At 35.0% G+C, this 14,723-nt stretch overlaps 1 protein-coding gene across 3 annotated transcripts in view; it reads right to left on the bottom strand.

The window, feature by feature from the left end:
- Positions 1-14,723, bottom strand: part of MTMR2 (myotubularin related protein 2) — a gene marked incomplete at its 5' end in the record, with an annotated part of 107,879 nt that overhangs the window by 26,023 nt on the left and 67,133 nt on the right. For all 3 annotated transcript variants that reach the window (XM_082844843.1, XM_082844845.1, XM_082844844.1), the window contains 6 exons: positions 709-897; positions 1,652-1,801; positions 9,940-10,023; positions 11,088-11,189; positions 13,633-13,743; positions 13,900-13,994. In XM_082844843.1, coding sequence (XP_082700969.1) covers positions 709-897; positions 1,652-1,801; positions 9,940-10,023; positions 11,088-11,189; positions 13,633-13,743; positions 13,900-13,994 — 731 coding nt within the window. The remainder of the gene's footprint in view (positions 1-708; positions 898-1,651; positions 1,802-9,939; positions 10,024-11,087; positions 11,190-13,632; positions 13,744-13,899; positions 13,995-14,723) is intronic.

The raw sequence follows: 14,723 nt of genomic DNA, 5'->3' as shown, positions 1-14,723 counted from the left end.
CTAACTGCAAGTTTTCAGTCTGAATAGCTTGTACAGGTGGAGGGCTGCCAGAAGAGGGCAGCACTGGTCACTGAGAACACTGCATGATTTCTACAACAGCGCTGTGCAGACTTCTTTTGTCAGTCACAAGCTCAGTTTATTGTCCAGTTTGGAGAAGGGAAAGAGAAACTAGTAATTGATGAATACCTATTTCTTACATAAGTAAGCAGGATTATGCACTATTTTTTATCAGGTGAGTTTTGCCCCTAAAACAACCCTGTTAGTTATTATGATTCTCATTTCCAAATAAGCAAATTAAAGTTACTAAAAGGATTAAATAACTGACTCCACATTAAACTGGGATTTACATGTACACACTGCTATATTTAAAACAGATAACCAATAAGGATCTACTGTATAGCACAGGGAACTCTGATCAATATTCTGTAATAACCTAAATAGGAAAAGAATTTGAAAAAGAATAGATACATTTATATGTATAAATGAGTCACTTTGCTGTATACCTGAAACTAATACAACATTGTTAATCAAGTATACTCCAATATAAAATAAAAAAAAAAAATTTAAGTTACACTATCAAGTAGAAAAGTCAGGATTAGAATCTACACTTTTATCATTGAAAAGCCCAAAGTCTTTCTAATGCACTGTGGCTCCCACCAAACTCATGAAACTGTAACTATAATCCTAATTACTGGAAGACGATCTCACCTTATTGGCAACAGCATTAACACTTGGCCGGGCGTCAAATATAAACATTTTATGAGATTGGGCATTGGAGTCCATGATGGCTTGAAGGTATTTTTCATCTTCTTTGCTTCGCTTCCCACTTACCCCTACCATGGGCTGGCTACACCGAGTGATTGTGGCTTGACTTTCAGGATGAATCCATGATAAAACCTTAATGGGGGGAAAAAAGTGGCAACACACCCTTTACATGCTCCTCTGTTTATAATCCTTCTGAAAATCATTACTCTATAAAACTCTGCTTTCTAATTGGATTCAAAGGCTAGCCATAAAAGGATATACAAGGCTGCTATCAAAATCATCACCTTTCTTTCAAGCCAATACTAGCATGTGGAAAACTTGGTCTAATTCATTAATCAGATATTGATTTATGAAAGTCACTGATTATTGGAAGTGTGGTCTCTAGAAAAAAAATAGATTAAAACGGGGCTAAGTAAACCCCACTTTTAAAGTCTGAGTACTGTATCAGCAAAACTGTCCAACTATAAAGTCTTCAGAATCTGAATTTTTGTACCTAAAATTATTTGAGCTATCTTTCTAGAACACAGTAATTCATCACAAATTTGTAAAGTTTTCTTCTTTCTAGGATTTAAAGGAAAAAAAGCATTTATCACCATGACCAAAGATGTATAATAAGATAAAGAAATAGTGAATACAGAGCCAACTTTGTTTTCAAGTTAAGAACCATGCAGCTCTCTAATATCCATCTCAAATTCTCCAGAAACGTCTTTAGTCTAAGTCTTTCCTCTGGTTTAAATTTTACTAAATAACACATTCTCTAATATCCCCAGAGAAGACCTGGCGCTGTAGCTATTTTTAATTCTGCAACCATTCTCCCATTTGTCATCCTCATCATTATGTGAAGTACAAAAGCAATGGGAAAGTTTCAGCACAGCTTCGCACTTACTGGGATACGGCCCCGTGATCTGAAGGATGCCACTCTCTTTAATTCTTCATCAGGAATATTTGCCGGCACAACCAAGAGGGCAGGGTATGTATCACAAAGCTCATACCGTTCATTTATCTTTGTTATTCTCCAGCTTTCATTTGGAATTCCCTACATGTGAAATAAAACATAAGACAAATTACTGCCCAACAAAAATATTTTAAAACATCAGAACAGAAGCCTCCTATTCAACTTCTCTTTTCTCCACTATCTATCACTTAAGTTGTTGGAATAGTTATTGTCTGCCTGTGGTGACCAGGCTTTTGGGATGAGATATTCTAACACAGGGATCTGTGTTCATTTTGGCATTCAATTTTACGTTAATAGATTTATTAAATCATTAAATACTGATTGAGTGTTGGGTCTGTCCTAAGCACATCAAATGAAAAGCAAGGAAACAGTAAGACTGAAAATGTTCTTGTCTTTAAAAAGAACACAGTCTCATACAGTTTGACTGGTGAGTAATTCTGCTGCCATTCATCTATACAAAGAAATTTCTGAGGGCAGGCACCAAGAGTCCACCAGAATGCTACATACATGTTTATCACTTATATACCTAAAGTGAATTTTACAGTATTAATAAAATGTTGCTGATATAAAACATATTTAAAAAAACAAGGAAGTAATAGAAGGCAAAACCAAAAAAAAAAAAAGAGGCAAGAGAAACACTTAAAACAATTTTTTAAAAACACACCAATTATTAAACTCATTTGGTCCTTAAATATTTGCCATATTTATAACTAGTATACCACTTCACATATAGGATTACTTAATAAAACACTTTAAAATTTCCATCCTCCATTCCATAGAAAATAAAGCCATTACATTAAATGGCTGGAATTAAGAAAATACATATATTTTTAATTTTATTACTTCTGACAACTCAATAAACCGAAAAAGACAAAACTGAAAGAAACCAAATTACAGAAAAAAAAAACCATTTATTGAGCACCTACTATGTGCAGGCACTATGCCAGCAGCCTTTCTCTATCCCTCCCTCCCTCCCCCCCGCCCCCCACACACACATATTACTGTATTCAGGTTTCATTACTGTCATTTTATAGATGAAGAAATTGTGGCACAAACTGTAACTTGACCAAAGAAAGTTGTAAAGAATTCCATGTACATTCTAAAACTATCCTTTTAATAAAAAAAGTACATTGTGCCTCAAGAAAAATTCTACTATCCTGGTTCACAAAATTGTTATAAAAATCTGAAATCAAAGGGCAGGAGGTACTCTCCTTTAAAGGGGTATTTCTAAAGTTGTTGCCGAACACCCAGGAGGATATTAAAATTAAGAAAGGAAAATTCCCTTCCAGTAATCATGTGATAAATATTATCAAGAGAGTTTCCACCCATCCCTAGCCAAGGTCTGTCTCTTCATTAGTGCCTTAAATACTATTTACCCCATTTAATTAGCCTGGTCCCAACTTGCTTCCTATGATCTACATCTCTCCTTCCCTCCTGCTTTCCTCAGCTTTCTAGATAACTGTTCAGGTGAGATCCTTACTTATTTCCAGAAATTAAAAAAAGGTTTAAGTAAGAGATGTTTAAAATAATTGTTCATGCTATAATAAAAAATGTACAATGAAAAAAATGAATTCATAAGTTTATAGAGGTGGTACTCAACCAAGAAAATTGGATACCACTTCTAACTCTCCCTCACCCTCTACTTGCAATGAATGACTAATTTTTATGATTTTTTTCTTCCAAAAGTGCCTGAAAAAAGTTTGCTCACGTCTCTCAATCTTCACTGTCACTTCTCTAATTCAGGCCATTGTCACTTCCCTAATTAAGGCCATTGTCACTTCTCTTTTGTCCCTCTGCAATCCATTCTCCACACTGCCTCAAAATTCTTTTAAGATGCAAAAGCTATCACATCATTCTTCTGCCTAAAAACTATCAATGGCTACCTATTCCTTTTCACATAAAGTATAGAATCCTTTATGGGACTTGGCAAAGACCTTCACACTCCTGCTTTCCCCACTGATCTCTGGCCACTCTAGTCTAGCCTATACCAAACACCTTCAGTTTCCAGATGGCTTCATATTCTATCACCAGAGTACTTGCTCTATTATTCACAATATTCATCACTGTGTGTTTTGACTGTTAGCTTACTTCTTTGAATCCTCCATTAAACATATGTTCTTTGGGAGTCAGGAGTGTGTCTTTCTGTTTTAGCCACTAGTACACAGTAGGTGCTACCTGAATTTGATGAATGAATGAATAAGTGAATGAATAAAATCAATGAACCACAAGGAAGCTTCTACAAGAAGCAAAATTAGTTTCTGGAGTTTTCTTAGAAAATATGGAGTCAAAGCTGAGAGGGTCAGATCTCCTGAGATCCTAGTGTACCATCTTTAACACAGGTAGGTAACTCCCATCTCTCTCTCACTGCCTTCCCATATCCTTGAAAAATCACTATCAGGGAGAACTGTTACCACTGAGGTTGTGTCATATTCTTCAGAAAAATGGATGGGTGGGAGTAGAATCATTGACTTAAATTACCTTAATGGCTATTGTCCTCCTCATTCTTAGAGAAGCTGACACACCTAACTGCACTAAAGAAGTACCTTCCAAGCAGAAAACTGGAGTTGGCTAGTCAGCATATACATTCTTTGTAGACAGTGCTAAAGATATAAGGACAACTGTTGATCTCTGGCATACATCTTTCTTCTCTCCATGCAAATCACTGCCCTTCAGTTAATGTAACCATTTGTCAGTCAATTTACAACCAAATTAACTGGATTATAGCTTTCCCTAGTTACTTACATTCCATTTCTGAGGATAAATTCTGTTCTCCTTTACTGTACTTGAGTGCTCTCCAAATTTGTTAAGCAAGGTATCTACCATATGATTATTTCTGCAGAAGACCATGCTCATTTTCTATGTACTGATTTTTACTATTTTAGCAACTTGATGATTTCTCTTGACCTTATCCACAAATTTCAGGGTCCTCTGTATAATCACTACATGTGTCAAGAGAAAATTAAAGAAATACTCTCTTATACAACAAACAAATGGTTACTAACAGCTTTGCCCATTTAAAAAATATATAATCTAATTTCTTTAGGCACTATAAGGTATAGGTCTACAAATTTAATGTGGCTTTCATTTTGTGTTTCAGCGGCAGCACACAAAAAGCCAACCAATCATGACTTCTGTATTTAGAGCTTTACAATGTAACAAATATAATAATAATCATTTGGATCGATTTCTACGGTTTATAATGTGCCTTTCTGTGTATCACTAATCCTTCAAACAATCCTATAAGGCAGTTCCTATCACCAAGTAAAAAAATAAATGCACTGTGACATGAGTGACTCATTCAACAGCACATATCTAAGTGTGAGAGCTAAGCAAGTGCCAGAGGTAGGATTCAAAACTGAGTCTTCTAAATGATCTGGAATTAGATTGTGGTGACAGCTGCACAACCTTATGAATATGTTAAAAAACAGTGATGTAGGGCTTCCCTGGTGGCGCAGTGGTTTAGAGTCCGCCTGCCGATGCAGGGGACACGGGTTCGTGCCCCGGTCCGGGAAGATCCCACATGCCGCGGAGCGGCTGGGCCCGTGAGCCATGGCCGCTGAGTCTGCGCATCCGGAGCCTGTGCTCCGCAACGGGAGAGGCCACAACAGTGAGAGGCCCGCGTACCGCTAAAACAAACATACAAAATACCAGTGGTGTACACTTTAAAGTAGAAAATTTTATGGTATGTGAATTATATATCAATTTTAAAGAAAAAAAGAATAGAGAGAGGCTGTGTGTTTTGAGATGGTATAATCTCCAAAATATGTTAAATGAAAAAGAAGGGTACAGTGTGTACAGAATGCTATTATCTGCTTTAAAAAAAATACTCTATACACATTATACAAGCTGTGTAGCATAAAATCTCTGAAAGGATATAAGGGTAATGAGTAACATTATTTCCTAAAGGGAGAGGAACTGGGATGGCTGGGGAACAATGTTGGCCGGAAGGGAAACCTTCCTTTCAGTATACCCTTTTATACCTTTTGAATTTTATACAGAGTGTGAGTATTACCGCATCCAATTTTTTTTTTAATTTAAAAGAAGAAAAAAGGAATACTCTGATGCTTTATTTTTAGTCTCAACATTTACATTAAGAGACTACCCTGAATAGCAAAGGAAAAACCATCAACAAAATGAAAAGGCACCCTATGAAACTGGAGAAAATATTTGCAAACCATATACCTGATATGGCGTTAATATCCAAAATATATAAAGAACTTAAAAACAACAACAAGAAATCTGATTTAAAATGAGCAAAGGATCTGAATAAACATTTTCCCAAAGACATACAAATGGCTAGCGAACACATGAAAAGATGCTCAACATCACTCATCATCAGGGAAATGCAAATCAAAACTACAATGAGATATCACCTCACACCTGTTAAAATGGCTAATTACACAGCATTGTAAAGCAATTATACTCCAATAAAGATGTACTAAAAAATAAATGAATAATTTTTAAAATAAATAAATAAACAATAAAATAAAATGGCTAATCACCAAAAAAACAAGAAATCACAAGTGTTGGCGGGGATGTGCAGAAAAGGGAGCCCTTGTGCAGTGTTGGTGGGAAACAGTAAGGAGGTTCCTCAAAATATTAAAAATAGAACTACTATATGATCCAGCAATTACACTTCTGAGTATTTATTCAAAGAAAATGAAAACACTAACTCAAAAAGATATATGCTTCCATTCATTGTAGCATTATTTACAATAGCCAAGATATGGACACAATATAAGTGCTCACTGATGAATAAAGAAAATGTGGTGTGTGTGTATATATATATATATATATATATACACACACATATATATGTGTATATATATATATAAAGAGAGTGAGAGATCTCTATATATAATGGAATTTTATTCAACCATAGAAAGAATGAAATCTTGCCACTTGTGACAACATGGATGGAACCTGAGTGCACAATGTTAAGTGAAATAAGAGAGAAAAAAGCAAATATTGTATGATGATCTTACGTATATGTGGAATCTTAAAAAAAAAAAAAAACAAGAAAACAAGCTCATAGATAAAGGGAACAAACTGATGGTTGGTTGTTGGAAGCTTGGAAGCAGGAGGTCAGGAGTGGGCGAAATGGTGAAGGGAGCCAAAAGGTACAAGCTTCCAATTATAAAGTAAATGTAAGTCACAGGGATACACTGTACAGCATGGTAACTATAGTTAATACTGTACTGTATATTTGAAAGTTGCGAAGAGAATAAATCTTGAAAGATCTCATCACAAGAAAAAGAATCCTGTAACTGTTTTGGGTGACACTGTCTAGATGTTAACTAGACTTACTGTGGTGATCATTTCGCAATATTTATAAATATCAAATCATTATGGTGTACACCTGAAACTAATATAATGTCGTATGTCAATTATACCTCAATGAAAACAAGGAAAGAAACAAACAGAAGAGATTATCTTCATTTTCTTCAGTAATAAACTTAAATTTAAAAAAAAAAAGTCTTCTAACTACACCAAATACAGTGTCCTCTCCACTAGACTTTAACTTAGTTGACTCAGAGACAAAGTGTCTAACTCTGCAGTAAAAAGCCAACAAATTAATCTAGTAAATCAAAGACCATAGAGCATCTGTACCATTCAGTATAGAGTTCAATGCTGTATTCTGATTACTGCATTTCCTAATCTCATAATTCTCTTTCTGAATGTGTACAGCTGTTCATTTACTTTTTTTCAATTAGAGTATAGCTAATTTACAATATTGTATTAGTTTCAAATGTACAGCAAAGTGATTCAGTTATAGATATTTTCTCTGATTTTTTTCCATTATAGGTTATTACAAGATATTGAATATAGGTTCTTGTACTATACAGTAAATCAATGTTGTTTATTTTACGTACAGTGGTGTGTATCTGTTAATCCCATACTCCTAACTTATCTCTCCCCCCACCTCTTTCTCCTTTGGTAAACATGAGTCTGTTTTCTATGTCAGTGAGTCGTTTCTGTTTTGTAAACAAGTTCATCTGTATTACTTTTTTAGTTCCACATGTAAGTGACATTATATATTTGTCTTTCTCTGCCTGGCTTACTTCACTCAGTATGATAATCTCTAGGTCCATTCACATTGCTGCAAATGGCAATATTTCATTCCTTTTTATGGCTGAGTAATATTCCTGTGTGTGTGTGTGTGTGTGTGTGTGTGTGTGTGTGTGTGTACACATCTTCTTGATCCATTCATCAGTTGATGAACAGTTAGGTTGCTTCCATGTCTTTGCTACTGTAAATAGTGATGCTATGAAACATTAGGGTGCATGTATCTCTTTGAATTAGAGTTTTCATCTTTTCCAGATCACATGGTAACTCTATTTTTAGTTTTTTAAGGAACCTCCAGACTATTTTCCATAGTGACTATACCAATTTACATTCCCACCAAAAGTGTAGGAAGGTTCTCTTTTCTCCACACCCTCTGCAGCATTTATTTGTAGACTTTTTGATGACAGCCATTCTAACCAGGGTGAGGTGATACTTCATAATAGTTTTGGTTTTTTTTGTTTTTGTGGTACGTGGGCCTCTCACTGTTGCGGCCTCTCCCTGTTGCGGCCTCTCCCGTTGCAGAGCACAGGCTCCGGATGCGCAGGCTCAGCGGCCATGGCTCACGGGCCCAGCTGCTCCGCGGTATGTGGGATCTTCCCGAACCGGGGCACGAACCCATGTCCCCTGCATGGGCAGGTGGACTCTCAACCACTGCACCACCAGGGAAGCCCTCATTATAGTTTTGAATTGCATTTCTCTAATAATTGGCAATGTTGAGCCTCTTTTCATGTGATTGTTGGCCATCTGCATGTCTTTGGAGAAATGTCTATTTAGGTCTTCTGCCCATTTTTTGATCGGGTTGTTTTTTCGCACTCACTCTTCAACTTATTCTTTTTCATATTAATTTCTTTCTTTTTGTGGACACAGTTATCTCATCTCCTTTCCAAAGTTCTATGTTGAATGCTACTACAACAGACAGCAATTTTTGCCCAGATTCCCAAAGAATATTCTTTATTTTTACAGTTCTACAGACATTTGTTAGATTTTCTGATTGCTTTGCCACCTAATTCGGACACTGGATTTTTGGTTTAGCAAAAATTTTGCAATGTTACGTGTAGACTCTTGGTTTTTAAAAGCTGATCCATTTATTTTGTATTCTGCTTCATATTTTTCCAGCTGATGGTTTTATAACTGAATGGTTTTATAACTGATGGTTTTATAACTAATTTTAAATTTTACTTGCCACATGCAATTGAGCAACAAAATCAGTTTCAAACCATCTGGATCTCTTTAGTTCTCTAGTGATGTTTTTTTATTCTTCCTGGCTTTCTGAAACAAACCTAAAAAATTAGAAGCTTTATAGTAATTAAAATGCAATGTTTAAAATCTAAATATAAAAATCGTAGCCTAATGTTTGTCATATTTGAATTCTAGAATAATTTGAATATCAAATCTAATAATTACCAAGAAACAATCAATGTGTCTGAAAAATTCTCAAGAATGCACAGTGAACATGTGGAAAGTTAAAAATAAAGACTATTTTTGGTAGAGTTTAAGTACTGCAGTATAGGAACTCTGGGAAGTGGTATATTGAGGAAGAATAGGGAGAATGATACACTATAACACAGATTTCAAGACAGAATTCTGCTTTAATCTCCTACTGTGGTGAATCACATTATTAGGTTTTCTAATATTAAGCAAACTCACCTTAGTCATGATGTATTATCTCTTTTGTATACTATCAGATTTGATTTATTAACATTTTATGTAGAAGTGTGTCCTCTGAAAATGCAGAACTTTCAAAATTTTATGTGCAGCTAAATTATAAGTAGTAGAATTATTAGGAAATGTTTTCAGAATTAAATTATAGGATACCCAAAAAGAAAAATCTGAGTGAATAATGAGAATGACATATAAAAACATTAAAATGTAAATATATTTACAATTTTATTTTTATAATTATTAAACATTTTTTCAATAAACTGATTTACTTGTAAACTCTTAGATAAGTAAAGATTCATGAAAGATCATTGGCATAGTCTGAAAAGCTGTTTAAAGAAACTGAAAGGCAATCAAAAAAATCAAGATTAGCCTTTGTTAAAGAAACAACAAAACCCACAAAACTATATAAAGCTGTTCACTTCTATCCATGAACATTCTGTTGTAATGAAAAGAATACAGAATATTGAAATTCAAAAAAAAAAAGTACTTACCTGCCTTCTATACTCTAAAAGAGAGTCATATAGCTTCCACCCATTTTCAGGGAATACTTCTTTGTACTCAAAAGCAAAAAGAGGCTACAAAAAGTAAAGAGTTAATAGCTAAAAAAGACATTTAAGAAGGTAATGAATCAGAAATGTAACCTTATCATACCCCATGTTTTCATTTACTTATCTGTAAGGATATTTTGTATTGATATTCTTCTTTATATTGTTGTTTTAGCTTTTGTTTTATAATTTTGAAAACTTACTTTTTTTTATATTTTCAAGCACAGAAAAGCACAAAGGTCTGCCACCAAGATTTATCAAATGCTAACATATCACCATGTTTCCTTCAGATATCTTTGGTAGCTGTTTTAGGTTTACTTCTAAATAATGAAAGATATTACATAAAAAAGACATCTCCTGATATAATTAATTAGTTTGACATCACAGATATCAGCAGTTAAGCAGCTTTAAGGATTATGCTACATTTTCTAAAACATACTGAATAAACTTTTTAATTTGGGGCTTGCAATCTGTACCAAAAAAGAAACTTTATCATTAATGTAGACAGAATAGCAGGAACAACTATGATGATAAACACTCAAACTCGAGTCAGAAGACCAGGATTGATTCTAAATTTTACTTCTTACTAACTACGCCACTGAGTCAATTATTTACCTGCTCCTGGTTTCAACTTTAAAATACGGATAAATAATATTTAGCACCACAGAAGCTACTGTAGAAGTTAGATTATATAAAATAAATGAGGAAACCTAGTACTGTTAATAGCACACAGTAGGAACTCAGTTCTAAGTATTTATCCACCCTTCCCTCCTGAAATTTCTAGACTTAACTCTCAGCTCTCAATTAAAAAGATTTCACATCCTAATGAAAACCACATACAGCTTTTCATCATGGAAATACCCTGGATAGAAAGATCATATAATGACAGAATGTCAGTCTGCAGGGATGGACCTCAGAAATCAGCTAGTCCAGCTTCCTCATTTTATACCTTAAAAAGCTTGTCCTATAGATTAAATCTAAACTAGACATCTGGCAAAGTGGGACTGTAAACAGAGAGATTCTAAATAGCCTAGTTTCTTGACACTACACCAATAATTATAATATAGCTTTTTCAAAGATGAGAAACCTCTTACCAGGTTATTAGAGACAGGAAATGCATATTTCATTAGATTCTCAAATATAGATCTTCTTGTTCGCCCCTCAGGTTTGTGAGCAAACCGTAAGTTCCGGATATCCTAGAAAAGAGTTATGATCCAAGTCACCTATCATTGTTTGTTCACTTTTTATTTAATGAACAAATAAGGCAACTATTTGTTCATTAAATAAAAAGTGAGTGAATGTGAGATACAAAAATAGACAACAGCTTCTGGAGGCAGGGAAATTACAATGCCTTATTGAGAGAAACAAAAATAAACACAAGACACTCTGATACAAGGCAGAATTCAGAGGACGGAAAATTTCCCTCTGCTTATGAACAAAAGGCCACTGAAGGAGCCAGCATCTTATGTAGGCACTGGAGATTAGAGATACTATATCTGAAGTCATGATATTACATGGCTGATACACACTATCAACACTATGCCCTGGGACTTCCCTGGTGGTCCAGTGGTAAAGAATCCACCTTCCAATGCAGGGGACGCGGGTTGATCCCTGGTCAGGGAACTAAGACTCCACATGCCATGGGGCAACTAAGCCCCCTCACCACAATTACTGAGCTCGCGTGCCTCAACTAGAGAGCCCGCTTGCCACAAACTATACAGCCCACGCGCTCTGGAACCCCCACGCCACAACTACAGAGCCCACATGCCACAACTAGAGAAGAGAAAACCTGCACACCACAACTAGAGAGAAGCCCACGCACCGGAACAAGAGATCCCGCGTGCCTCAACGAATATCCCACATGCTGCAACTAAGACCCAACACAGCCAAAAATAAATAAATAAATAAATCTTAAGAAAAAAATTATGTCCTTTCCCTGTGAAAGCTCAATGTCTCTTATGAATTTCCCTATTAAAAACCTGATTAGCTGTTGTTATATTTCATAAATGTCTTCATTCCCATTATGCTTGGTGATCACTTGCCTATTTACAATCCCTTGCCAGGACTCATTTCCATTGGATCTTCAATTCATTAGGCTCCTGCTACTAGACTGATAGAACCAAACTCTGCCTAAAGGTCTTCCTCCAGTCCACGTCCCAAGTTCTTCAACTATCTACTAGCAAAAACTTTGAATAGTTTGACTGATATCATCCAGGCTCTAAAGTCAGATCTAAAGAGCAAAATTCCCTTCCCTTATTTGTTCTCAAGCAGTTTTCTATGCTCAGGCTGAATGTAGATATTCATGTTCCAATTTACTGAGATCTTAATAGCACTAAGAAAATAAACGGGATTGTGAATAATTTCAAGACTATTCATTTTATTTAAGTGGTTGCATCTAGACAGAATTCAAAATAGCTTTATTCCACTGCATTCTGTAAAACTGAGCACACAGACACTCCACTACAATGCACCTACAAAACATGAACAAGTAGAACATTTTATTATAAATCTGATCCAAAATTAGAATGCCAGCTCTACCACCTTTTAAAACAAATGTGTGAGAACCTAAGCTGATACTTTGTTTTTCATCAGTAAATACCTTTACAACTAATAGAGATATTCATAATCAGTCTGTTAAACAGAGCTCTCCAAAAGTACCATAGCAGGGGCCCTACAAATGTTTGGGTTTATTGATAATGGTCTTGTTCTATGGAAAAAGTTATATTTAAAATGATCAAAATTTCAGTCACCCTCTTTCATGTCCTCTTATATTCTATGCTCTATTTACTCTTTAGACCACAGAAGAGCCATCAGGAGACAATGTGCCTGTCACACAACTGACAGCTATTATACTCTTAGAGCCCTTCCAACTATAATGGAAAACCACACAAATAATTACTAAGTCATTAGCTTTAATACTAGATTCATAAAGCTTCTAAGATTGTCATGAGAAAGGATCTTGAAAGTTACGCAGATGCTGTTGCTTTTACTCTTTTGGCACTCGCAGAACAGCAAAAGAAAGGAAAAAGATGATCTAGAAGTGAGATGTACATAGCTGTTAATTAGGCTATATAGTAAGGAGAACAGTGATCTTAGAAGTGGCAATGGTATTAAATATTTATGACTGAATGTTAAGATTATAACAATCTAACTCTCATTCAAGTATCAATGCACTTAAGGAATACTAGTTAGATAAGAAAATACAGAAGGTCTATAACATGAAGTTTTCCTCACCATTGTTTTAGAAGCAGAAAAATTATGAGAACTAGAAATAGGAAAGAGAATTGATTGTATCACAATCAGTTCCTCCACTACAAAGTACTATGAGCCTTAACTGCTCAGAGCCTTATGTTTCTAATTTGTAAATTAAAGGTAATAATGTCCATCATGCTTACTTCAAGATTTTTATGAGGCTCAAAAATGAAATAATGAATGTGAGAGTACTTTGTGTTCAGTCCAAAAAATTCAAGTCTAATTCACGACCAATCACCTTTTTATTACTCCTAAATGTTATTTTCTTCTACCAGAATGACACTTCTAGCATGAAATCCATTTGATATTTTGGAAGTTTCTAAAATATCTATTTAATAGAAAGCTTTTCAAACAAAAAAAAAATTGCATACGTATTACAACATTTACCTTGCACACAGTTTCAAGTCCGTAAGAGTTTTCACCTCGACTAGAAGCACCACCAATTTTTTCTACTCTACTTATAACACCAAGAGAAGCATCTAAAACAAATGGGGGATCCTAAAGGAAGGAAAAAAAAATTAAAACTGAGCAACTGATACTGTACAATTATAGCTGAGAAAAATATTAACTAGAAATGCTTTAATTAACAATGACCAAAGAATGAACAAACAACATACAGATGTACATATAAAAATCTGATCCAACAAGCCTTACCCGTTCCATGCTTTTGAAATATAACCTGTAATTCGTAACAGTCAGAGTTCCTCGTACAGCACCAGTGAATGGACATATATAAGTTACATCTTTGGCTGAAAAGGAAAAGAGCCCACAATTTACTATACATTGTGCACTATTAAAAACTGCACTATCATCTTTTCACAAACAAAATTTAAAAGAATTCTGATTGCTAGTCTAAATTATGATCAAAAAAATCACAGAATCAGTGATTCAAAGAGACCTCAAATGCCAAATCCAAGCTTCTAACCACACACTAATCCGAGGAAGGAATGTAGAATAAATGGGAAGGATTGAAGAAGCAGAGGAACATCTTTCACCCTGAGACAGACACAAGGAAACAAAGATGGCCACTCTCCCTGATGGACAGATGAGGTGTGGCAGTTGGAGTAGTGAGTGGAGGAGTAGTGGTAAAGGTGGGAAGAACAGTAAATGTCTCAAGTCACAGTCACCAAACATCTAATCATAGTTCCTAGATCATCTCTCCAATCTGCTGGTCTTCTTCTAGCCACAGTCTAGTGTGTCACCATTCCTCTAACTATACAGTACCTAAAACATAATAACAGAAACTCCTGATCTGATTATATTTATACGGAAAATACTGTACAGAAAATGAAACATATGAAATAGATTCTTAGAAAAAATAACAGTACAATAAGAGGGTATTATATTCCTGAACGAGCAACAGATGTCAAACTTTGTAGAGAAATAATCACAAGCATTGTTTAATTAAATGATAAATGATGAATCTATACAGTATTATCGCTTTTTAAAATGTGTTAATTAAGAAGGGTAACTCAGCT

Source organism: Leucopleurus acutus (genome assembly GCF_964270905.1).
Source record: "Leucopleurus acutus genome assembly, chromosome: 8".
NCBI classification, from domain to species: domain Eukaryota; kingdom Metazoa; phylum Chordata; class Mammalia; order Artiodactyla; family Delphinidae; genus Leucopleurus; species Leucopleurus acutus.
This window is presented reverse-complemented; position numbering and strand designations above follow the sequence as displayed.